Source organism: Embiotoca jacksoni, unplaced genomic scaffold, assembly GCF_022577435.1.
Source record: "Embiotoca jacksoni isolate LCO1_2020_lvr unplaced genomic scaffold, fEmbJac1.0.p SCAF_4, whole genome shotgun sequence".
Lineage (NCBI taxonomy): Eukaryota > Metazoa > Chordata > Actinopteri > Embiotocidae > Embiotoca > Embiotoca jacksoni.
Genome location: NW_027185392.1, coordinates 2,345,518 through 2,370,443, shown reverse-complemented (window position 1 = coordinate 2,370,443; position 24,926 = coordinate 2,345,518). Strand labels below are relative to the sequence as shown.

At 46.8% G+C, this 24,926-nt stretch overlaps 2 protein-coding genes across 4 annotated transcripts; both read left to right on the top strand.

Annotated features, from left to right (window-relative positions):
- Positions 1-4,234: 4,234 nt before the first annotated feature.
- spred2a (sprouty related EVH1 domain containing 2a) lies at positions 4,235-16,208 on the top strand. 3 transcript variants are annotated; one of them, XM_069168396.1, is made up of 6 exons: positions 4,235-4,684; positions 7,575-7,749; positions 9,009-9,177; positions 10,387-10,451; positions 12,020-12,175; positions 12,360-16,208. In XM_069168396.1, exons 1-6 carry the CDS (start codon positions 4,659-4,661, stop codon positions 13,068-13,070), a joined length of 1,302 nt encoding a protein of 433 aa, XP_069024497.1. In that variant the 5' UTR covers positions 4,235-4,658; the 3' UTR covers positions 13,071-16,208. The 3 variants fall into 3 exon arrangements, with proteins under 3 accessions (XP_069024497.1, XP_069024496.1, XP_069024494.1); XM_069168395.1 differs by having other exon boundaries at positions 7,554-7,749; XM_069168393.1 differs by lacking the exon at positions 4,235-4,684 and adding an exon at positions 4,713-7,191.
- Positions 16,209-16,830: 622 nt separating this feature from the next.
- On the top strand, positions 16,831-21,364 carry LOC138209664 (ras-related protein ORAB-1). Its single transcript, XM_069168397.1, has 6 exons — positions 16,831-17,053; positions 18,975-19,047; positions 19,143-19,238; positions 19,320-19,415; positions 19,974-20,105; positions 20,393-21,364. The coding sequence occupies exons 1-6, from the start codon at positions 17,040-17,042 to the stop codon at positions 20,588-20,590; spliced, it is 609 nt and encodes a 202-aa protein (XP_069024498.1). The 5' UTR covers positions 16,831-17,039; the 3' UTR covers positions 20,591-21,364.
- The last annotated feature ends 3,562 nt before the right edge of the window (positions 21,365-24,926 follow it).

The following is a 24,926-nucleotide window of genomic DNA, read 5'->3' as shown; positions in this document are numbered from 1 at the left end:
TAAAACAGGAAGTGGGAGGGTTCAGGTTATGGACCAGCTGATGGACAGCCGCTCAACCAATCAGAGCGTCTGTGAAGCTCTAGATTGTAGAATTAGTATCAGTGGAACGTTTTTCTGCAGTGTGAAAAAACTTCCTGGATTCAGAACTAAATAAGGAAGTGGAGGCAGGCTGCTGCCACCATAGAAACCATAGAAGAAAAAGAATGTGAAAAGAAGATGAGGAGATAGACGAAGGAACTGGAGTCTGATATAATCATAATAATAATAATATTACTGGCGACAAACTGAATGTGTTGAGTCATTTTTCTCCGTTCGAACAGAACAGACTGAGCTGACAACAAGCCGACGTCACACATCTCCAACCAATCACTGTCAGGTACAGGAATGATGCCTGACTCAGAAACTTGATCAGATTGAACGTTTACAAACACAGACAGACTCTCCACACCATCACCTGCTCCATCAGTGACCTCCTCCTCCTCCTCCTCCTCCTCCTCAGCACACTAAACCACCTGCAGAGGGATGAACAGAGTGAATCCGGACTCACCTGAAGTCCCGATGCAGCAACAGCAGCTCCGAGTGTGTCCGGGATGGAGAGCTGCGTTCGATAACTGCTCTAAATTTAACAGAAACACACACGGCGTTCTAAACATGGCCGCGTCGCTGCCTATGTGCTCCTTATCGGCGCCGTCCCAGCGGGCCGTGGCCATACAAGGCTCTGCGGGGCCCGGGGCCCTCCAGAAGCTCCTCGTCACCGCCCACACGTGGGAGATAACGGCCGACAGCTAACAGCAGCCTGGTGACACCGACAGACCACAACGGGCAGGAATGCTGAGAAGAGACACACCCCCCACCCACACACACACACACACACAAAATCACAATCACACACACACACACACACACACACTGTCCACACTGAGAAGGTGACACCCAGAGACCTGCAGACCTCACGAGGTCCTGAGGAGGGAGGAGTGGAGGACTCCACCGCAGAGACTAGATGCAGTGACGAACTTTTACCAGAACATTAAAACACACTGTCACACCTGGACGTTGGTTCAAGACACACAGCTGTCTTCTCCCGCTGGTTCGGTTCTCGGTGACACTTCGGGCCAATCAGGAGACGACCGGTCCAGGAGACTCCGACAAACCCAATGGGCGCAAGTCTGTTCTCTAATCACAAAGAATTACCCGACGATACAACCCGGCATCATGCCAAGGCTTCTAAATCCCCCATCAGTCCACTACAGCCGCCACGGTTGTAAAAAAGCACGTAGTTATGTTTAGCAAAAAACAACAACATGTGGTTATGTTTTGGCACGAAAACTGCGTGGTTAGGTTTAGCCAAAAAAAACACATGGTTAGATTTAGGCAGGAAAACCACACAGAAGACGTGCTGTAAAGACCGACAAATAGAACACACATACGGCAAAGTCGGTCTTCGTTTTATCTGCTTGTCCTCTGAATGGACAGATAAAGAAGATGAGTCTGAAAACACAGACAGGTTTTTATTATCACACATTATTCAGCAACCAGACACACACACACACACACACACACACACACACACCCAGACACACACACACACACACACATGTGCTCCAAAACTTGAAACCTCTGCTGCCACTATTTCATCATTACACTTAGCCATGCCCACACATCTCTGATTGGTCTAACTTACAGAGGGGCTGAGAACAGGGTTCACCCAAACTGTGAGTGGCAGGTGGGCACAGCCAGGCTGGGGTGGTGACTGTTTATTTGAATCATCAGAGGTGTGTGAACATGAGGCGGACACACACTGAATTCGTCTCTCAGTCCACCCGACAATTCAGTTTCCTGCTGTTTAATGAACGTCAGCACGGAGCAGAGTCTGACCACGAGAACACAGCGAGTACTGAGCGGACAGAGTTTATCTCTGCTGACTGATTAGAACCACTCACATTCCTACAGTCACTTTATTTTTATCCAGTGTGTGTGTGTGTGTGTGTGTGTGTGTGTGATCTTTACTTTCTCTGATATCTTTACTTCAGTTTTGCTGAACACTACACTACAATAAAAAAGACATCTGGCCGTCTGTATTTTGGACTTGGTTTAGGACTAATTTTGGACTTGGTTTAGGACTAATTTTTAACTTGGTTTAAACTTGTTTCACTCCTGTTTCAGATGTGGTTATGTACTATTTTTAGACAGACTTTGGATTAATTTTAAACTGGTTTTGGACTGATTTTCGACTTGATTTAAACTGGTTCCAGACTTTGTAAATGGTGTGAATGTGTGACACTGATCTTGGGTGTCCACGTTGAGACTGTGCTGACTGTATAGATCATCTTTGTGTCGGGTACGTCCTGTCGGGTCAGTCTCCAGAGAGGTTCGCCTAGTCCAGCAGACAGCAGCTCCGCCCCTGCGTCTCCTGGATGGTTGTAGCTCAGGTCCAGGTCTCTCAGGTGAGACGGGTTGGAACTCAGAGACCAGAGACGCACAGCCTCCCTCTGAAATCAGACAAACCTGCAGACACACACACACACACACACACACACACACACACACACACACACACACACACACACACACACACACACATACGCGCACACACACATACGCGCACACATCTTGACAGCAGCGGTCTCATGTTTGGACACGCTGACTGTTGGACAGGACGTATACAGGTGTGCCGCTGCCCTCTGGTGGCGAAACTGTGCAGGTGCTCTTATCGAGGACATGGAGTGGGGTGATTATTAGTAAAGCGGTACTGACTGGACCTGGCAGCATACAGGTGGTGAGAGTCGTCTGATGAACTGTGAGTATATTTCTGATGGGCTGTCTTCAACTGAGCATTAATCAGTCCCTCCAGAATTTATTTTGATCAAAAAATTTTGATTTTGGGGCATCTTTGTTGTAATTTGTGGAGTTTTAAGTCAGTCAGAAAAAAACAAAAACAATTTGAACTTTCTTTACGCTTGTACATGGTAGTCTGCTGAATAGATGATTCAAGCTTTACAGGAGAGCCTCCAGTCTGCAGTGTGGACTCTCCAGCCCAGCAGACAGCAGATTCACTCTTTGGACGTTGTCCCTCATGTCCAGCTCTCTCAGAGTGGACGACATGCAGCTGAGGACTGAAGACAGAGCTGCACAGCTTCTCTCTGATTGGTTACAACTACTCAATCTGCAGGAGAGTTAGAGGAAAACACTGTGATACTGATTCTACTATTTGAAACGTGTTGCTGTCATCAAATTTAAAATGAGTATATATTTATCATTAAACAATAAAATGTCTCAGTTTCAACATTTCATATGTTGTCTTTGGTTTATTTTTAATTAAATATGAGTTTATATAATTTAAAAACCATCAGATTCTGTTTTTATTTACCTTTTGCAGTAGTGTCACTACTGTTTTAGAAACAGATGACGTAATAATGTAATATCTGTGATTATTATGAAGCACCACAGATGGGAGGTTAATGTAACCCATATAGGACTGAGTAGTAGAAGTAGACTGCTAGTTATGGTAAGTTAACAGTAAGTTGTAGAAGTTACAGTGGAAGACTGAAGACGTTAGAGACAGTTTTGTGGTTCTTAGTAGGGAAACTAGTTAGTAGTCATCAGTAGTAGTGGTGGCAGTTAATAGTCGGTCAGTAGTAGTAGTGGTAGTTAGTAGTCGGTCAGTAGTAGTAGTGGCAGTTAGTAGCCGGAAAGTTGTAGTAGTGGTAGTTAGTACTCACTCAGTAGCAGTAGTTAGTAGCAAAACTAGTTAGTAGTCAGTCAGTAGTAGTAAAGATAGTTAGTAGTCAGTCAGTAGTCATAGTGATAGTTAGAAGTCGTTCAGTAGAAGCAGTTAGTAGTCAGTCAGTAGTAGTAGTGGTAGTTAGTAGTCAGTTCGTAGTAGTAATGGTAGTTAGTAGTAAAACTAGTTCATAGTCAGTTAGTGGTGGGTAAGTAGTAGTAGTGGTAGTTAATAGTCAGTCAGTAGTAGTAGTGGTAGTTCGTAGTCAGTCAGTAGTAGTAGTGGTAGTTAATAGTCAGTCAGTAGTAGTAGTGGTAGTTCGTAGTCAGTCAGTAATAGCGGTGGTAGTTAGTACTGTAGTGACTGACTGTATGATGTCATACTGGATCAAATGGAAATAGCAGCCATCATTATTATTATTGTTATTATTATTGTTGTTAAATGGTGATAACACGTGACTCTGCGGTCCTTCGGGTCTGACGTCACCCCCTCCCTCCCCCCGCACCGTCTGCGCTCTCTGAATCCAACATGGAGTGAGGAGGAGATGGGGCTCGTCCGGGGCCATCCTCACCGACACCAGCGCACCGTCTTCGGTCACCGCGTTTCAGCCCGGTCCGGCGGCGGAGAGGAGGTGGAGGAGGCGGCGGGGGAGGAGGACGAAGAGGAAGAGTAAAAATATATATATATATTTTTTTAAAAAGGCGTAGGAGGAGGAGGAGATCGGAGGCGCCTCTTCTGATGCGCTCCGGTAACTGAGGAGTGAACGGAGGAGGATCCGGGAATACAAAACACACACCGGGATTAAAGAACCGAGCGAGGGGCGGGAGAGAACCGGAGCCGCCGCCGTGTCTGCCGCCGAAGGGCGCGGAAACATGAGGACACCGCACCGCGCTACCGCGGCGGGAGCTCGTTATTACCGGAGGTGAAACGGAAAAACATGAGCGAGGACACGCGCCCAGACGAGTGAGTACCCCCCCACCCCGCCCTCCAACCCATGCACCCCATAATAATAACACCTCATCAGCGGTGCCGCTCAGGTTCGTGCAGCGTCACATGGACACGGTTTGATGCTGATCTGTTGTCATGGGCTCCAGTGATGGGGGGGAGAGGGGTCTCTTTCTCTCCCTCCTCCTCATCCCTCTGAGAGCCTTCAGGGAGGAAGAAGAGGTTGGTTGAGGTCGGAGAGATTTCAGAGGAAGGTGTGTGACGTCACTCAGACAGGAGGTGAGGACAGTGAGACAGACAGGAAGTCCTGCAAGTTTGTCCACAGGTGGGTCAACACCTTCCTCACATGACCCGACACTGACAAACATCATCAGGTGACATGTCTGCAGGTCGTTCATCCGTGTCTCCTTCAAAGGGGGTCCGTCTCTTTGTCTTCTGTTTATCTCATTGTCTTCAGGTGTGTTTGTATCTTTGTCCTCAGGTGTGTTCGTCTCTTTGTCTTCAGGTGTGTTTGTGTCTTTGTCTTCAAGTGTGTTTGTCTCTTTGTCTTCAGGTGTGTTCATCTCTTTGTCTTCAGGTGTATTCGTCTCTTTGTCTCCAGGTGTGTTCGTTTCTTTGTCTCCAGGTGTGTTCGTCTCTTTGTCCTCAAATGTGTTCGTCTCTTTGTCCTCAGGTGTGTTCGTCTCTTTGTCTTCAGGTGTGTTTGTCTCTTTGTCTTCAGGTGTGTTTGTCTCTTTGTCTTCGTGTCTTTGTCCTCAGGTGTGTTCGTCTCTTTGTCTTCAGGTGTGTCCGTCTCTTTGTCTCCAGGTGTGTTCGTGTCTTTGTCTCCAGGTGTGTTCGTGTCTTTGTCTTCAGGTGTGTTCGTCTCTTTGTCATCAGGTGTGTCTCTTAAAGTCCGTCGTCATCGCGGATGTCCAACGACACTTCGGAAAATGTGTAAAAATCAACCTTTAAAACGTCAACCATCTATCGTCATCGGGGACAAACGGAGCACGCTCAGCACTTCCTGTAGTTCTAGGAGTGTGAATCTGGGTCGTCATTGGATGGTGGGGGACTGAAACTTCCTGCTCGTCTCCACACATGGTTCTGTGTGTGTGTGTGTTTATTGATTGAGCGAACGGATGCCACCGAACCAGCCAACAGAGACCCGTTAATACTCAATGACAATGAGTGAATAAAGGTCAGCAGGCAGCACTGTCCCTGATAGCAGTGTGCCCCCCCCCCAGACACACAGGACAATATTGATTTTACATCAGAGCTGACCTCCATCTGAGTGGTGGGGTGCAGGAGGGGGTGTTGGACGGGTTGTTAGACGGGGTGTTGGACAAAGTGTTGGACGGGTTGTTGGATGGGTTGTTGGTTGGGTGTTGGACAAAGTGTTGGACGGGTTGTTGGTTGGGCGTTGGACAAAGTGTTGGACGGGTTGTTGGTTGGGTGTTGGACGGGTTGTTGGATGGGTATATGTCGTGTGACATCACGGTGGTGTGGTGTTCAGGGCCTCTGCTTGACGGTGACTCTGGTGCAGGAACAGATCCGGTGGGTGTTGAGTTCATCCTGAACAGGAAGCTCAGAGCTGCTGTCGGTCTGAAGGCTGAACTCTGGTACAGTTTGTGTAAGTCGGTGTTTCGGGTCAAGTTCCCTCCGTTTACAGAAGCCTGTTGGTCTGAAAGCAGAGAAAGCTTCGGTCATGTTGGACTTCAGAATACGAACCTGAAGGCGGCGCGTCTTCCTGCGATAGAAAAGGTTTGTGTTGGACTGGGGGTCGACCGATGATAGGACAGACCGGCAGACGAGGGGACGGACGGGTCCAACGTGTCTCTGTGTGTGAACACGGCGACGGAGCAGCAACACCAAATTAAATGTTTCATCGGACGTATCCGTCGTTACAGAGGTGAAGGTGTCACCGTTTGCAAATGGAGGATCTGTGCACAACCGAACTGTGTGTGTGTGTTACTGCACACTGACGGCAAAAGCAGTGATGACTCATGCTACACACACACACACACACACACACACACCATCTGTTTGACAGGCAGGCTGAATCACACAGCAGAGGGGAGCAGTGTGTGTGTGTGTGTGTGTGTGTGTAAGTGTGTGGCATCGTCAGCTCGACAACTTGTCGTCAGCGGAGAACGTTGCCATGCGGTGACTGTGGATACAGGATGTAGGAGATGTCGGAGCGGAGAGGTTTTTAGTTTGAATCCCTGATCCTGGAGACGGAGTGTGTGTGTGTGTGTGTGTGAGAGTGTGTGTGTGTGTGTGTGTGTGTGTGTGTGTGTGTGTGTGTGTGTGTGTGTATGTGTGTGTGTGTGTGTGTGTACAGGTGAGTAATGCTGTATTCAGTGATGAGCTCGCCGAGTCGCTGCAGAATCGAAGGAGGACGCGGTCGTCTGCAGGAGGCGTCGACGCTGTTCAGACTGCCATCAGTTCTGCGCGTTCTGATTGGACGACAACTCCCACATGAGCGCGCTCGCTCAAGCACCGCTGCAACTATCTACAGTGTCCACTGAAGAGTTTTTTCCTGAGTACAGCATATTTTTTTGAATTGTTTAATGCTTAACGAGGTGCTGAGTGTTTAATTTGAGCTGAATGTTCGGCGATTTTTGTCTGCTCACCGAGACTTACGTTTTTTTTTTTAAACTTTTTTTAAACTTTTTTTAACTAATTGTTTCAGTCTAAACACATTGTTTCAGTCTAAATGAAGAGTTTCATCTAGACAACTGTGAGGTCAGCTAATATCAGGGAGCTGGACTCAACATGAGTTTACACGATCAGGGTTTGACTGTATAACAACGTGTCAGATCTGTGATTTGAAAGACTGAAGGAAACACAGTCTTCAGGACATAGCAGCTAACTGATGCTAACAGATGCTAATTGATGCTACTAGATGCTCCGTCTGTCTCTGCAGTGACAGCTACATCGTGCGCGTCAAAGCGGTGGTGATGACCAGAGACGAGTCGAGCGGCGGCTGGTTGGCGCAGGACGGCTGCCTGAGCAGAGTGGGCGTGTGCAGGCTGCCGCCGTCCGAACTGCTGGGACGCAACACCTTCCTCATCCACGGAGAGAGACTCAAAGACAGGCAGGTGGGTCTCGGCGCTGGTTTCTGAATCCTTTTCTGTTGGTCTGCGTCACGAAGCCTCATCAAACCACCTCCGCGTAAAGATCAACACCTTCTCATGTAAACACCACAGAACGGCTTCTCAAGTTAAACTGTCACGTCTGTTGTTAAATGTGTCGATTACCTAATTTATTAATGTACGGAAAAATACACAAGACAGTTAACGCAACGTCAACAAAAACAAAGACTTTTCAGTTTCACAGTGAAGTCACTGAAATGAGTTATAAAACTCTTATCGTTACATTTCCTGGTTTCCAAACGTTTCCTCTATAAGTGTAACAGATTTAAGGCTGACAGGTAAAAACCTCATAATTTCCTGAAGACAGTGTCCAATAATTTAAAACACAAACAAACAAATATTAAAACCTCCTGATGGCGTTTATACTTTTTATGAACTAGGGTTATTCACATAACCAAGTTAAAAGTTTAATGGAAGTCAACTAAAGGTAAAAAGGTTTTAAAATGATTATGTAGCAGAACATGTCCACTTCTAGTCTCTCAGTTCTTCAGATCGATGAGAGTCAGGTTATAAGATCCTCAGTCCATTTCCTGTTCAGCAGGTTGTTGCTGACAGAAATGCTGAAGCTCAGTAAAAAGACATTATTATGTTTGAAAGAGGAGAACAGATCAAAATGACCTTCAACTGACGGTGATTATAGAAAGTATTGCAGGAGGAAAGATGGCAGTCAGGTGGTCGTTATGGAGCCTCAGAGTTAGCAGGAAGGAGGTTGGGGTGGATGAATAGGTCAACAAAACATTTATGTTTCCTGTTTCAAAGTGATAACTAATGTTTTTTTGTCGTTGATTGGTCGATGAATCAGTGACGGAACAATAATTAGCTGTATTGTTAATATAATCATCATTTAAGTTCACTGTCCAGGCCAAAGGAGTGACAGAGATTTGCAGGTTTTAGCATCTCCATAAAGATCTGAATATTTGTGGACTTTTAAAGATGTTCGGCAACAAGTTATTTGAAAGCAGATTAATTAATAGATTATTAGATAATGATAATAATCGTCATTTGGACCTCTAATAAACTCTTTACTATTGTAACCATGGCGATGACGGTCCTCTGAACTTAATGAGAAACAGATTTTACCCCAAATCTCTCTCTGAACTAGAAACTGACAAAGAAACGTTTTCAACAAGTCTCCAGAGACGACGACACCCGAGCTCGTCTCATCGTCTCATCTGGTTCGTCCCGTGTTTTTTTTTTATCATCAGGTGATCCTGGAGTGTTTTTTAAAAAAGGATCTGGTCTACACAAAGGCCACGCCCACTTTCCACCACTGGAAGGTGGACAACAGGAAGTGCGGCCTGACGTTTCAGAGCCCGTCGGACGCCCGAGCCTTCGACCGCGGGGTGAGGAAGGCTCTGGAGGACCTGACAGAAGGTACGCACAGGACACCTCACCGGTCCGCTCCACCTGTACTGATGATGTAATGTACTGTAGTAGATCAGGGTTCACACTGCTGGGCTCAGTGTAGCTTCAATAAAAGATCCAATTGCAGTCCAGCACACAGACTGTATTGTGTTCGTAGTTTCAGGGTCTGAAAAATGAGGCCGATGCAGAAGTGTCTTAAGCTGCAATACCACCGAGTGCCACTAGAGGTTGGCTCCAAAAAGTCTCCGGCTCCACAGACTCCCATTCAACTTCTCTCATGAAATAAGTCAATTAATTTTTTCCACCAGTTATCTCGGTGTTGTTAGCTAAAGTCGCTCCTTCTTATTAGTTTTCTGGCGGTCCATCTGAAAATAATCCCGTCATTAATTAGAAAATAAGCTTCAAAAAGAATGTTTTTGGGGCGTTTCTGTTTGATTGACAGGCCCGTGGTGCAGCCAGGTTACAGCTATCGGTGGGCGGGACGTAGTATCGTCGGGTTTCCAATCAGATCAGTCAGATCCACCGCCCGCTCCTCCCCCAGCTCGTCCAAATATGGTCACTTCCTGCTCCAAACTGCTCTGAACTAGTAAGATGGTGACGGACAAAATCTGAACTGGAGGCTTCATAACGTTCACAAACCAACGGATGACCTCACTGCTGGTTGATACTTGGTCCAGCACAACAATGTAGACCACGTGAAGCAGCAGGAGCCTCTAAGAATTCACAGTCCAGATGTCCAACACTTTTCTCAAAGAGTCGCCCATGAATTAACCTTTTAGCTTGGTTACTGTTGCTAACGGCAACACTGCGATGTAAAAACACTCCGTTACAGGTCAAAGTTGTTACGAGGTCGTTACTGCAGAACAGCAGCTTCAGAACATGACCTTACAGCCAGAGTGATCAATAAGGTCATCAGATCATCACATCTGTAGTTCACCTTCTTCAAATCAGTTCTTAGGATGTATTTTGATCAAATGGTAAGTTAATCTAATGTTATAATCTGTTTGTATTTGTGTGTTTAGATTGTTGTTGTTATTATTATAATTATTATTATATATGCAGTGTGGGTGATGTAACAGTAGCATGACTGGACTCATGAGCCTGAACCAGTTCCCAGGGTTCTCCTCTCTGGTCGTTGCCATGGTTACGGCTGCAGCAGACTCGCCGCTGAAGTTTTTTCCGAATAAAATGACTAAGTTTGTTCTCCGTGACCCGCAGGCTCGACCACGTCGTCGTCGACGCTGCAGAACGAGGCGGAGCTCGGCGATGACGACGTCTTCACGGTGAGATGTTTGTAATTGTGTCTCCTCAGAAACCCTGGGACTGCTGGAGTGAAGCCTCCTCTACTCTACAGGCAGATGTCCCAGCATTCATTTAGGTTTTACAGCCATGCATCAGCGTCTGCCAAAATATTCCTGAACAGAAATGACGTGTGTCTGCAGCAGAGTTTTAGAGCCTGATAACGAGGACCTTCAGAGTCCTCACAAAGGCAGAGGGACCAACGTGGGCGTGTGTGTTTGGAAGGGTGTCAGACGGGAAGTGTTGAGGACGGGCGGGTCGCGTTTCCTGTTTGGGGTTGTCACAACACACAAATCATTTAAAACATTCCCACACCGGTCGGATGTCACCGGGATGATTCCAGTCTGATGTGTTTCTGAAGTCTGTTGAGGATCAATAAAACCCCAAAACATGTACGTGACCTCTGACCTGAGGATGAAGGAAACACGTTAAATACCGTCAACAGTCTCCTGCAGTGAATCCATGAGCCAGCTCCCTGTGTGGACAACAGATAGAAGACGCGATTAATGTTAAGTTAATATATTGTAATTTTAGTCATGTAGAGTTTCATAACTTAGATAATGTTGATCTTCCCAACGGCCTCATCTTAACCCCGCATGAGTACGGCTGCACAAACATTTTCTTCCAGCGCTGTTCACCATCATCACGCTGTCAGACGTTGCCATAAAACGACGTATTCAACGTTGTTTTAGCTCAACTGAGGAAACAGAGCGAGCATCTTTAACGTTAGCTGCTAGCAAATCCTACTGTCCTATCAACACTAGCGAGTTTGTATGTCCTAGCGAGCCACGCTGATATGCTTTTTTTTTTTTGCTCAGTTTTACCAACGCAACCGTTGGTAAATCCTCGAGGTGTTACCGACCCCACGTGAGGTTAAATCCTGGGACTCCTTTCCGACGAGAAACTCAAACAAGTCCAGCTGCCTTTGGATAACACGTCTTCAAACACCCTGCCTGCAGTCTTTATGCTAAGCTCAGCTAAACAAACAGGTGTGTGGGCGGCGTGTAGCAACGGAGAACCTCTGTGTCCTTGCTCACATGAACTCGGCGCATTTAGAGAGTCTCTCGTGGTGGTCCCTCTATTCTTGGTCCGATGGGAGCGTCACGTCCGTTTCCTTATCACTCGAAGTTTTCCGTTCTCAAAGAAAACAGCGTCTGGTTTCCGCAGGACGTCCGGAAGAGTCGGCGATCTGTCACTGAGCCACCTGTTTACAGAGCTGGCCTGGAACATGGCCGAACCGCCTCGCGTCCGTCCTGGATCCCTCAGGAGGAGGAAGAGGAGGAGGAAGAGGGATGAGGAGGACGGTTGTTTTCAGGAAGGAACTCGACTGTGAGGAGGGAACGATGGGAACGTAGATCAACATCAGCGAATAAAAAGCTCCCCGTCATGACGAAGTGCTTCCGCTCTCCTCTGGACAACAGCAGCAGTTCTGTTACTTTTGAGGTCGTCCAAATGTGTTGGCTATTGAATGTTTTTACCCATAATCCCTCTGTCTGACCCTTTGATCCCGTGCAGGCAGACCTGGGTTCACTTCTATCTCTTCTTCCTTCAGACCGCCACCGACAGCTCGTCCAACTCATCCCAGAAGAGAGAGCCGGCGATGCACGCGCTGGCTCCGCACAGCTTCTGCGAGGCCCGCCGGCACCACTGCATCCTGGGACATTTCTACGAGCAGCACCGGCCCTCTGATCACTACTTCCTGGAGCAGGCAAGTAGTCACAGCGAGAACTTCCTGCTGTTTGACTTAAGCACTAATTTGGTTGAGATTGTAAATATGAAAAAGCAGAAACTGAACGTTACGTACTCTCCCGCAGAGCCCGGCTGGCTTTGGCGGTCGTTCCAGAGTTACGTATTTAAACTTTAAAGTTTCCGTCTCTCTGGTGTCTCTGCAGGCGGTGCACATGTTTCCTCGCCACGTCAGCTTCCAGGTGGAGGAGAAGGAGATTGTGCGCATCAACCCCCGCGAGCGAACATGGCTCACCAGCTACGGGGACTACCACGACGCCAACTCCACACGGAACAAACTCACGCAGCCGCACAACCTGGATGCTTACGTTCACTTCAACAAGAGCGAGCCGCCCAAACATGACTACACCTACCCGTACCCGCTGAGCTGCGACGTGCAGCGGGGTTGCGACGTGCAGCGGGTCTGCGACGGTAAACCCGGCTGCCTGGAGCTGGGCGGCGGCCACAGGGCGGTGGTGACGGTGCAGCCGCGAGCCCTGCAGCTCAAAGGCAAACGGCGGAAGGAGGACGGGGAGCGTTCGCGCTGCATTTACTGTCAGGACATGTTCAACCACGAGGACAACGGGCGCGGGCGCTGCCAGGAAGCTCCCGACCCCATTCAGACCTGCATCCGGCGGGTCAGCTTCATGTGGTGCGCAGACAGCCTGCTGTACCACTGCATGTCGGACCCGGAGGGGGATTACTCCGACCCGTGCTCCTGCGACACCAGCGACGAGCGCTTCTGCCTGCGCTGGACGGCGCTGGTGGGTCTGTCGCTGCTGGCGCCCTGCATGTGCTGCTACGCCCCCCTCAGGGCGTGCTACCGCTGCGGCGTGGCCTGCCACTGCTGCGGTGGGAAGCACAAAGCCGTGGGCTGAGGTGTTGCGGGTCCCAACCCTCCCCCACAAGGACAGCAAGGACTCGCGGGGGGAGGGGGGGGAGGCGGGAAGACAGAGGCCGCTGTGATTTCTCTGTTGTAGTTTTTGTTGTCGTTGTTGTTTGTCTCCATTTCCAGAATAAGGGGAGGAGCTACAGATGAAAAAAAAAAAATAAGTTCCCGGTTGTTTTTTGTGATGCTGAGGACCAAAAGGCTTCCACTGCTCAAGCAGAACTTTCATTTCATTCCCAGATTTTATATATATATATATATATGTATGTATATGTATATATATTATTTAATAAGTTTTACAGCTGAAAGTGTTTTTTTCCAGCGTTGTGTGCGGTCAGTATGAATGTCGTTATGTTTGTAGCGCTCACTGACAAACTGCTCAACATTCAACAACAACTGAAGACATTTTAAGATCTTTTCACCCTGAAGGACTAGTTTAACATTTCTATAAAATGGGTGTTTTCGCCTAAAAGTGAAACTGTAATCAGTGTTGTGAGGAGCGGTTAGCCTACGGGTTTTATTGATTGTGAGCTCACCTGAATCGTCTACACGCCGCCTGTCGTCGTTTTTCTCATTTTACTAAAGCTGCTCTGCGTCTCCGCCCTCCTTACTGGACCCGATAAACCAGTAAGACGACCAGTTTAAAGCTAAAACTAGTGAAGCAGCAGCGCGTCTGTACGTGGAAACTAAACCTCCGAGTTCGTCGCTGCACACAAATGATTTATTGCGGAAGATGCGGGATTTACCGATTCATTTTCTCTGATTTCACGTTCAGTCAAATTGAATTCTGAGAATCTCTTTAAAGTCTTCAAAACGATGGCGTCGGTTCTGGTTTTAAGAATCTAAGACATCTGAAACTTTTCAATTCAGTTGAGTGACCTTATAAAGTAATTATTTAACGTAGTCGCGGTGTGGTTCAGCATTTTAAAATCTCCCCTTCGATGCCTTAATAAACATAAATGTGGCTGCCATAAAGAGGACGGGGATCCGAGTTCCCTGAAAACAACAAAATAAATGCCGCCTTGGGGTTAAAACTCGAGAAGACATACTCACCGTGTGGGCGGCGTTCAGGTGGTTCCGTCGCGACAACACAGTTGCTAAGCAACATGGACGGCCGTCTAGAAGCCGCAGAGGTTAGCAGTATAGCGAGCTAGCAGGCGGGCAACGTAACGCGGGACACGCAAAGGCAGAATGACGGAGAGGCGGAACGTCAACGTTTTCCTCGGGCGTGTTGTTGGAAGTTGTGACGAAAAACTAAACACGACTAAAATTACAATATATTTCGCAACGACGAAGTGACTTCCACGGCCTCCGTTGTTTCCGTAGACGTCGGCAAACACGTCACGACTTGCGAACTCGGCGATCAACGGAAATTTAGAGTTCTGACGTCTTGAATTCCACAAGAGGGCGCCGTTCACGTGGACTCTTCTCTCGTATGCACGACGCCCTTTGAACACAGCAATATTTCTTGCCTCCATCAAACCTCAGAGTTTAGTTAAAACTTCCTGAATACATACAGCGCAGTTTTTATATTTTTTTTTTTGTCATTTCTTTGCATCACGAAATCAGCTGGAATTCATTCACAGGGAACATTTAAGTTCGAGTTCACGTTTCTCCGTGCCGTTATCGTGTCGTGCAGATTCAGTTAAATCAACGTGCAGGCTTCATGTTGACTGTGATGGATTAAAATTGATCGCTGCGGGATTTAGCCGCCGTCGTTCAGCTGCGGGACGGTGACGTCGTCTGAAAAACTTGTGGAGGATTGAGATGAAAAACAGGACTCAACGAAACGAGAAAACGAATGACACTCCCGTCAGCCTCGGACGGACTTTGTGTTCACGGCTAATTAGCAAATGTTAGCAGGCTAACACGCTAAACGACAAAAACTCCCCGACGAGGAAGAAGAAAATAAATCTGTTATGAGATTTGCTGATTTCAACCTAAAGAAAAACGTGATGGGATTAAAAACTAGCTACTACACAACACAATCTGACCTTAGAACCATTTTAATTGCTCGTAAACAGAACTTCCTGTTTTGCGATGTGAGATGGTAAAAGAGTTCAAACTCCACCTTTTAGCATGCCCGTGTCAGCATTAAGCTCAAAGCCCACTAGCGCCTCCGCCTGGAGACTGTTATACATCTGACCTCGCAATATGAAATTCGGGCTAAGCTAACCGGTTTAAATAAATAAAGTTAATGATAATAAATATCAATAAATAAATACAAATGAAACCTCCATTAATTCAAATACAATGTAAGAACTGACCTTGTTTGCAGTTTTAGGTTCCTGTCAGCAATTTTTACAGACATCCGGAGGTCCGTGAGGGAAACGCAGTACCGCGAGTGACCACTGGGAGTGATGAGCAGCGCCGCATCAGCTCCCTGTTGCAATAGTTATAAAGTTGAACTTTGACCTTTGTCAAAGCCAAACCACTGCTTGAACTAAATGTTGCGGTAAATGTGGCAGTGAATGCAGGTTTAGTGAGCGTGATCTGCAGTGATAAAATGTTTTCCTGCTCAGTTATCAGAGAGATGGACTTCGGTCATGTGACAACATCCGATCGGCTTGTATGTAATCTGCAGCACATGACATCAGTTCATTTAAAAAGAGCACCAGTCACCCAACGTCTGTAGGTTCCCTGTTCGTCCGGCTTCACGTTTATCGTAGAGGCACGTTAACTGTATATCTACCTGTCTGGTGAGGAAGGAGGACTGAAAGCTGTCTGTCTGCCTGTCTGTCTGTCTGTCGGCCGCAGCGTCTCGCTCTCTTCAGCTGTTCAAGGAAAGTGCCTGAAGCCTCCTCTTCATCATGTCCTTATGTACATTTCACAGAATAATAACTGTGTCCCAAAAAAAAGAAGCAAAGGTTTATTTCATTAGTTTGTCTTTTTATATATGATTCACATTTCTACCAATGTAAAAAAACCAAAACAGAATATATATATATGTATATATATATACATATATATATATACATATATATGTATATGTATCATGTGTATGATGTACATTTTCAGTTCTATTTTTTTATTGTTTCTAATGATGGATGTAAAAGAGACGAAGAGATGTATAAAAACAAACACATCATCTAGAAATTAAAGGAAACCACTTGCATAGTAACATTCACACTGTGTGTGTGTGTGTGTGTGTGTGTGTGCGCGTGCGCGCTTGTATTCCTCACGTTGTGGGGACATAATTAAGACATCCTCCTGAGGACGTGACAAAGGTCAAAGGTGAGCCGGAGTGTGAACCTCGTAACCATGGAGACCACAGTGGGAATTCCTCAGCCGGGTCCATGGAAACGGTCCCATGGAAACGGTCCCACATTCAGGCTGCTGCCTGAAGTTGGGTGAAAACAAGTGTATTTATTACGTTTGAAGAAAAGCCGTGTTTAGTTAGAGCCCAGAGTTAGTTAGTTAGTTAGTTAGTTTGTTTGAGCTCGACCTGCTGCCACTGCGACCCGATCCCGGATAAGTGGATGAAAATGAATGAATGGCTAGTTAGAGCTCAAGAGTATTTCACTATTTTATTTTATTTTTTATTTATTTTTTTATTGTAACAAGAGTATTTCACAGTATATTTTTTTTATTTTTTTTTTATTACTTTTACAGTCACACAGTATTTCACAGTATTTTACTACTCGTACTCCGAACACGTCCCTCCTCTGCGAGCACGAGCCGAGCGAACGCCCCGTCGTCACCGGACTACAGTTCCCATGACACCGCTCGCCTGGTATTTCCGGGTTGGTGGTCAGACAGCCATGTTTGATTCGATTATGCTGTTCTGGCTGCGACAACCAGTTTAGCCAGTTCCAGACAAACAACACACACACAAAAAAACCCACAAAAAAAAAAACCACCCCCGTCTTTTCTCGACTTACGAGGCGGTTTGAGATTCTTCTGCGACGAAACTGCAGCAGCTTTCACAGCGACGACACTTCGCGACCTGTAGTCAACGATGAATCCCGAATAGTAAGTAGCTTCGTGTCGACGGCGTCCCGGCTGAGGAGCTAAACGAAGCTAAGCTAACGGCAGCTAGCCGGGCGGACCGGGCAGCCTTGTGTACAAAAAAAAAAAAAAAAAAAATGAACGTCAGCTGCTTTTTGTCTTTCGGTGTCGGGGCAGCGAGGATGGACCGCCATCACACGACAGCGTTGGTGGTCAGCGCCGAACTCGGCCTGCTTTCGATGTTTTCCCGGTCAGCGCGGGGCTCCGGCCGAACCGACGGGATTAATCTGCGCTAACGGCTAGCAGGCTAACAGGGCAAGCTACGTAGCGTCACCCGGACCGGACCGGAGACTCCCTCCCCCCCTCCTCCCCACCGTTACCGACACGGGAGGCTCGGTTCGAGTGACATACGAACCGTTAGGGACGCAGTTCTGTCAGTTAACACGAACCGAACCGAACCGCGGGGCACTGATCTGGGCAGATTTCACCGTCATTGTCAAACAGGAAGTGTCCGTCTCCGCTGCTGATGTGGAGCCGGTTAGGTAACAACGATCAGTCCATCGATCAGTGATCAGGCAGGAAAACTCCCGCCACAACCTGCCGGAGCCTCAAACTGTGAAAGTCCACGAACACGGAGGTCAGAAGACGGTCCAGCAGCTGGAGGGAGTAATCCGACTACTGTGAAGTAATCTGATTACACACCTGTCGTGGAGTGAACCTCTCGTTTACGTTTCATTGAGCTGACGCTTTTAATCTCGCTTTAATAAACGTACCAACCGTAACAGAGCTGTCAGCAAGATGTATCTGAAGTGAATGTGTTTTTATTGACGATGTGAGCAGCATGTTAATGAAGAACGCTGCTCATCGATCAAACTGATCGTATGATTCAGCAGGATCTTGATCTGGAGAGTGTAAATACTCCTGTACAGTACCTCAGTACTTGAGTACATGTACTTAGTTACCGCAGGTTCAAAACCACGGAGAACTGTTAATCTGTGGTTTAATGTTGCAGTTTAATCTGTTGATTTATTTGTGAGTTGATCAATCGTATTAATCAACGACTGTTTTGATGAATCAATAATCTGTCAGACAGAAATCTTCCCTGAAATCCTCCTCCGACCTCATTCTCAGCTCCTATTCACTTCCTGTTTACTGCTTACATGTAAACAAACGACTAACGGGACTCGGTACCTGTACATGTCTGGAGGATCAATTGGTGTGATCAGTGTTCAGAGTGGTCTCTCTACGGCAGCCCGGAAGGGACAAAACCAAACACCAGAGATTAAACTCCACCACTAGATGGCACTAAATCCTCCACACGGCTGCAGTCAGAGCTTCAACAGGTCTTTTCATAAGTCTTTCATTTTTCTATTTATTTTTTTTGTTTTGTTTGTACTTTCTGTCCATTTAATCTGTACATAATCTGGTGTTTGTGAACAGTCCAACGTGCTGCAGGAAATCTACCTGCACAGGAAGCGGACGAGGCAGGAAGTGTCTTGTCGGTGCTGACGGGACGATTCTGCCCCGTAGACGAGGAAGTCGAAACCGTTAAAACCGACAACACGCTAGTGATTGGTCCGATGTTCTCAATCTGGATTGATCAATCGATATCGGATTACTCAAGTGAAGATCGATTTGAATCGGGGAATATATTTTTGAAGCCCCCCGCCTCCTCTTCTCATTTATGTCTCTGAATTTCCTGCGTGACGTTACCCGCCTGCTAGTTAGCTAAATTGTTAACCTCTGTGGATTGTAGACGTCATCCACGTTGCTGTTGCTTAGCAACGGTGTTCTCACGAGTCCCATTGAACGTAATGACGTAACGTAAGAACACCGAAGGAGGAGGAGGAAGCGGATGATGTTTGAGTTTTAGACATGAAGAGTTGATTTCCAGCTGATTGATGATGTCATACTAATTGATGATGTCATACTGTCGTGTCCTCAGTGATTATTTATTCAAGCTGCTCCTGATCGGTGACTCTGGAGTTGGGAAGTCGTGTCTCCTCCTCCGGTTCGCAGTGAGTCTTTCAGCTCTGATATAACAGCTGTTTTCTCCCCGTCAGCACTGAGCCGCTGATAACACCTGTGTGTGTGTGTGTGTGTGTGATCCCAGGACGACACGTACACAGAGAGCTACATCAGCACCATCGGCGTGGACTTCAAGATCCGGACCATCGAGCTGGACGGGAAGACCATAAAACTTCAGATCGTAAGGGGGCGGGGCCTGACGGGACAGGTAGGCCGCGCGTTGTGTGTCATGTGACTGACGCGCTGTGCTTTGCCTCCTCAGTGGGACACGGCCGGACAGGAGCGCTTCCGCACCATCACCTCCAGCTACTACAGAGGAGCTCACGGCATCATCGTGGTGTACGACGTGACAGATCAGGTGAGCGCTGCCGACGGCAAACATGTCTGACAGTCAGGACGTCTGCAGCCACGGTTCCTCAGAGGGTCACAGATAACCTTCAATAAATAAATGACTTTATTCATTGACGTAGAACCAACTGATCCGTTTTCTGCGTCTCTGGGTCTGACGTGTTCAGTACCACTGACAGCCACTAGGGGCTTTTGGGGGTGGGGCTGTTTGATTGACAGGCCTGTGGTGCAGTCAGGTTTATGGTATAGGTGGGCAGGCCAGTCAGTCAGATCGACCGCTCGTCCAAATATGGTCACTTCCTGTTTCAAAAGAGGGGTTCCTCCGTCACACCACGGGTTCTCGGACACACCTCTGGTTCTCCGTCAAACTTGGGGTTCTCCGACAAACTCTGTGTCCTCTGACAAACCGCGGGTTCTCTGTTACACTGCGGGTCCTTCAACACAGCTCTGGTTCTCCGTCACACCGCGGGTTCTCCGACACACCTTAAGTTCTGCAGCAAACTGAGAACAGCATAGATGGTTCCTGCAGCCTACTGGTGCTGACGCTCTCTCTGGTTCTGGTTCTCAGGAGTCCTTCAATAACGTCAAACAGTGGCTGCAGGAGATCGACCGCTACGCAAGCGAGAACGTCAACAAGCTGTTGGTGGGGAACAAGTGCGACCTGACAACCAAGAAGGTGGTGGACTACACTACGGCCAAGGTGAGAGAACACAGACACCAGACGAGGTTCTAACAGTCTGACATCACTCCGAGAAACTGCTGAGTCATAATCTGAGGTCAGCCAGCAGCTGCTTAACCAGCCAATCAGGCTGCAGCAGCAGGTTTACTGTTTAGATACAGAAGACAGTAATATAAATACACACACACACACACGGACGTTTAAAGGGTTAAACTGTGTTGGACTCTGAGCTAACGGTGACTCAGCAGCCCGCCTTCTTCAAACTACTGAGTCACTCTGAAGGTGTCTAATTCTCCTCCTTCCTCCAGGAGTTCGCTGACAACCTGGGCATCCCGTTCCTGGAGACCAGCGCCAAGAGCGCCACCAACGTGGAGCAGGCCTTCATGACCATGGCGGCCGAGATCAAGAAGAGGATGGGCCCCGGGGCCACGGCCGGCGCCTCCGAGAAGTCCAACGTCAAGATCCAGAGCAAGCCGGTGAACACCTCGTCCGGAGGCTGCTGCTGAGGTGAACGCCCCCCCCCTCCCCCGAGCTGAACCCCCGAGCCCACGACGTCTCAATGTTACCATGCTCCACAGGATGAGGACAGGAGGACTTTGAGTGGACGCTTTGTAATGTGTGTGCAGCTACAACACCCCCCGACCCCCCTTTTAAAGTCAGCAATAGGACGGTAAGCCCCTCCCCCTCAGAACGCCCCAAGCCGTCGCCCCGCTGACAGCGCGAAGTTAACAAAACACAAACGCGGCCGCTCCTCTCCATCCTGTTTGATAACGAGTCACCTTTCTTCATTTAGCCCCGCCCCCCCGTCTCCTCACACACATGAATCGGGAAGCTCTTCGAATGAAGCACATGCTTAAAACTAGCAATCACGCATGTCAGCTGACCACACGCTGCTGACATCACCGCGTCTCCCCCGGAAACCATGTGCCAGTGCCTTCGAGGCGGCAGATCCACTCGACGGCTCCGCCCATCCCCCCTCCCAAGCCCCACCCCCACTCCGTGTCGTGACTGTATGATAACATTCCTGTACACGCGTGTGTGTGTTCGGCTCTGCGTGCTCTGCTGGGTTCATCATACAATAAGCATGTGCTACATTGGGAGACGTGACGTTTTTCTCTGCTAACAGCACAACCACAGAAGAAGTGAAAGCAGCTGAGTCATCGATAAACTGTAAATATTTCTACATCCTGTAGGAGGCGGAGTCAGTGATCTATGGCTGCAGACGTGACATTTTTGTGGCACAATGTCGACTATTAAAACATGAAGGAGATCTTTGATAACTGCTGGTCCTGCTGCTGTTTTTATTCTTCATCATTTCAGGAAATAATTAATGTAATAATTAACACAATAATGATAACAATCTGTGCAGTATCTTCTCAATTTAGCAAATTTCAAGCAATTTTTCTGCAGAAAACATGAACAAAAGCTCTGCTGAAAGTATTACATCACAAAGTCTCCTTTCAAAATAAAACTGAATTTATTACCAACAATAAGTGTTTATTTCCAACCAGGGAGGCCCCGCACTCTCCTCTCAGCAGGAAGTGACGGGGTTTGTGGGAAATGTCTTGTGATGGGAATGAGGAATATGTTGAATGTGTTTTCTCCACACTTCCAGCTGGAAGAGACTGAACTTTGTTTTAGTGTTGAATGAATGTGATTTAAAAAGCATTTAAAGCTCTTATTGTGACAGCAGATGTAGCCTTTGTTTTCTATATTAGTCACAGACTGTCTGTTCTGTAAAGCTATGTCACTTTTAGACACTTTTAATCACTTTGAGGTTCTCCAAGTTCAATACAGAAAGAAAAACAGATTACAAGTCTAATATTTCTGGGATGTGCAGCAAGATTATTATCACAGGAAGTCAGCACAGATTACTAGAATTTATTTTTTTATAATTTTTTTTCCACAATGTTAAATTTTTCTAATTTCTGCAAAACTCACTTTAAACAAATCATTACAGTTAAAAAAAAAAAGTGCCACAAAATCAAACATTTCAGGTCAAAACAATCTTTAAAAACCTGTGAAGTCCTGGAGGGACTGACTGACCTCAGCACACTTCATCAGGCTGCGTTCACAGTCACTACACTGAACTGCAGTATGTTTGAGCCCAAAGTCACGTACGTTCGGTGAGTGTGAACGGACCCGGGCTCACTACCATGATCGGGTCCAGAGTCTGTAAGGAAGGGGCGGGACAAAAATCAGGAAGTGAACCGCTGAGCATGTGACGTCAGCACACCGTGACTGTCATCAATAAAGGTACGTCCACTTCCTCTTTTCACAGGTAAGTGTGGCGAGTTTTTTCCTCATCTGTTCCTTAAAAACAAAAGCAGTAATGGGTCAGGAAACCCAAGAACCAGGGTGAAGTTACCCTCTAAAAGAACTGCGGTGCGCACGATTACGTGACATATAAGGTTCGATCAAAAAGTCCAGACATTTGTGATTTCACCGCGGACCTGAAACTGGAGCACAGAAACATCAGATTTGCTGTCAAACTCTGGAAACGGTCGACAGAGACCCCTTGAAATGCTTCAGAAAGTCTGCGGCGATGAAGCGACGGGCCGGGGCGAAGTGTTCTGAGTAACTTTCACGTTTCAGGAGGGGGCGGAGCCTCACTGTCCAGGACCGGTCAGGAGACCCCAGGTGGGTTTTCTTTGACATTGGCGGGGTTGTGTCACCGTGAATTCGTCCCCCAGAGTTCGTACCGTCAACCCGGAGTTGTACTGGGACCTTCCGAGGCGTCTCGAGTGAAAACATTCGTTGCAGACCACCTGAACCGTGTCGCCACGGCAACAGGGTTCTCCGACACGTTGGAAAAAAAAAAAAAAAAAGAAGAAAAGAAACGACGACACAAAGAATCTGAGGAGTCGCTTCCTGTGCCACTGTACTGCGTTTCACAGGAAACGGGCTGAACTGGGTTCATTAAAGGTCTTCACGGTTTATTTGACTGTATTTATCTGAATTAATCAGAGGAGTCCGACCAGGTTCTGGTCATCTCACGCCGAGACGACTGTAACTCCCTCCTGGCAGGTCTACCTGCTAGTGCCATTCGTCCTCTTCAACCTCCCTAAATTCACTCACACTACTCCGCTGCTCCTCCTCCTCCTCCTAAATGGTAGAATGAGCTCCCCACCGACATCAAGACAGCGGAAACTCTGTACATCTTCCACCCCAAACTAAAAACACACCTCTTCTGACTTTACCTTGAATAGTAGCACTTAAAATGGCCCTTACTGATAGCACTTTTAAGTTTGGCTTTCTTGAAGAAAATTGTACTTTCTTGATTCCTGTTGTTCTGAATTTGTTCCCTCGTGGTTGAAATGTACTTATTGTAAGTCGCTTTGGATAAAAGCGTCAGTTAAATGAAATGTAATGTCATGTAAAGGAGTCCTCCGTCCCACCTGGTTCTTCCCTGTCCTCCGTCCCACCTGGTTCTTCCCTGTCCTCCGTCCCACCTGGTTCCTGCGCCACTTCTGGGCTGTGACGTCCTTACTGCGTTTTTTTTTTTTAAATCATTTTACTATAAATGAATTCGTATGTATCAAATGACGTCATCCTGATCGATTACTGGGCCGTGTAGTCATGTGACGTCACGTTCGTTTGGTATGTTTGGAAACGCGCTGAATAAAAAAAAGAGTAAAACCTACTTTACCTGAAGGAAGGCAGTGCACCAAGTTAGCAGCAAGTTAGCAGCAAGTTAGCACCAAGTTAGCGCGTGAGCAACAGGTGTGTTAGCGGCTAACATTAGCCGTTTTGTCTCTGAGCTTTTTTGTACACTATTCTCACTGTTGAGCGCCAACCAGACTCTTTCTACGCCGCAGAAACAAAGAGGGGAAACTTAACTCCAACACGCAGCAGCAGATTGATATTAGAAACGTTTCAACTTTCACTTACGTATCGACTGCCGTTTTGAATCCCGCGGCGTCTTCGTCTTCTTCTTCTTCTTCGGTTTTTAATGGCGAACTGTTACAGGCGCATGTCGCCACCTGCTGGGTCGGGGTGTGACGTCAGGACTTCTTACAGAGTTCTGGATCATAAACCTGCTGTCGGACAGTGAACAGAGATCGAGTACTATTGTTTAGATGTTTAGAAAATAATATAATTGTTAGTTTCAGGTTTAAACAACAGCTTTAAAAAAAAAAAAAAAAAAAAAAAAAGACTCTGAAGTGACGTAAAATCTTCCCACAGGTCAACAGAAGGAAAGAAAAGAAAAACTAAAATTATAAATATTTTTTTATATTAATTATATTAATATTAATAATAAAAATATAAAACCTTTTAAATCAGAGGTTAGACAAACATGTTCGGAGATATCAGAATTACCAGGAGAGGAAGATCTCGTGGTGAAACGGGGCCTTCAAAATACTAGTTAGTGATATTTAAAACGTGTACATTTTAATAAACTTTTCCACTTTAAAATTCATTATTTAAAGTCAGAATAAGGAAACAGATTTTTTTTTTTTTTTACTGTGAATGCTTATTTTCAGTTCAGTTTGAATTAATCAACAAGAGGTTTTAAAACTGATCAATGAAACTTATGAGCGGTTTTACAGAAACAGAGGACACGTTTTCTCTTAAATTATTTTAATTTCTTGTGTACACTAAAAGTAAAATTTACACACGTTTCGTCTCATAAGAACCTGGGCATGCACGATAACCTTTCGACAGGCTCCTCAAGTGATTCAGTTTTTTTCCATAGGAATTTCCCCGTACATTTTACAGTCCATAGTTTAACTGTACACAGTCTAAAGCCACAGTGAACTATGATTACATCCATTTCATCTTTACAATGTGCAAAATCCTCCTGGGAGACGGCCGACAGTAGTATGAGCAAAACAAACCAAA

Bases quoted from the DNA above. Each gene is read 5' to 3' on its own strand.
- spred2a (XM_069168393.1), top strand. From the start codon at position 7,127: ATGAGCGCGCTCGCTCAAGCACCGCTGCAACTATCTACAGTGTCCACT. The intron at 7,192-7,574 runs GTACAGCATATT...CTGTCTCTGCAG, and splicing joins ACTGAAGAGTTTTTTCCTGA to TGACAGCTACATCGTGCGCG. The intron at 7,750-9,008 runs GTGGGTCTCGGC...TTTTATCATCAG, and splicing joins AGAGACTCAAAGACAGGCAG to GTGATCCTGGAGTGTTTTTT.
- LOC138209664 (XM_069168397.1), top strand. The intron at 19,048-19,142 runs GTGAGTCTTTCA...GTGTGATCCCAG, and splicing joins GTCTCCTCCTCCGGTTCGCA to GACGACACGTACACAGAGAG. The intron at 20,106-20,392 runs GTGAGAGAACAC...TCCTTCCTCCAG, and splicing joins TGGACTACACTACGGCCAAG to GAGTTCGCTGACAACCTGGG.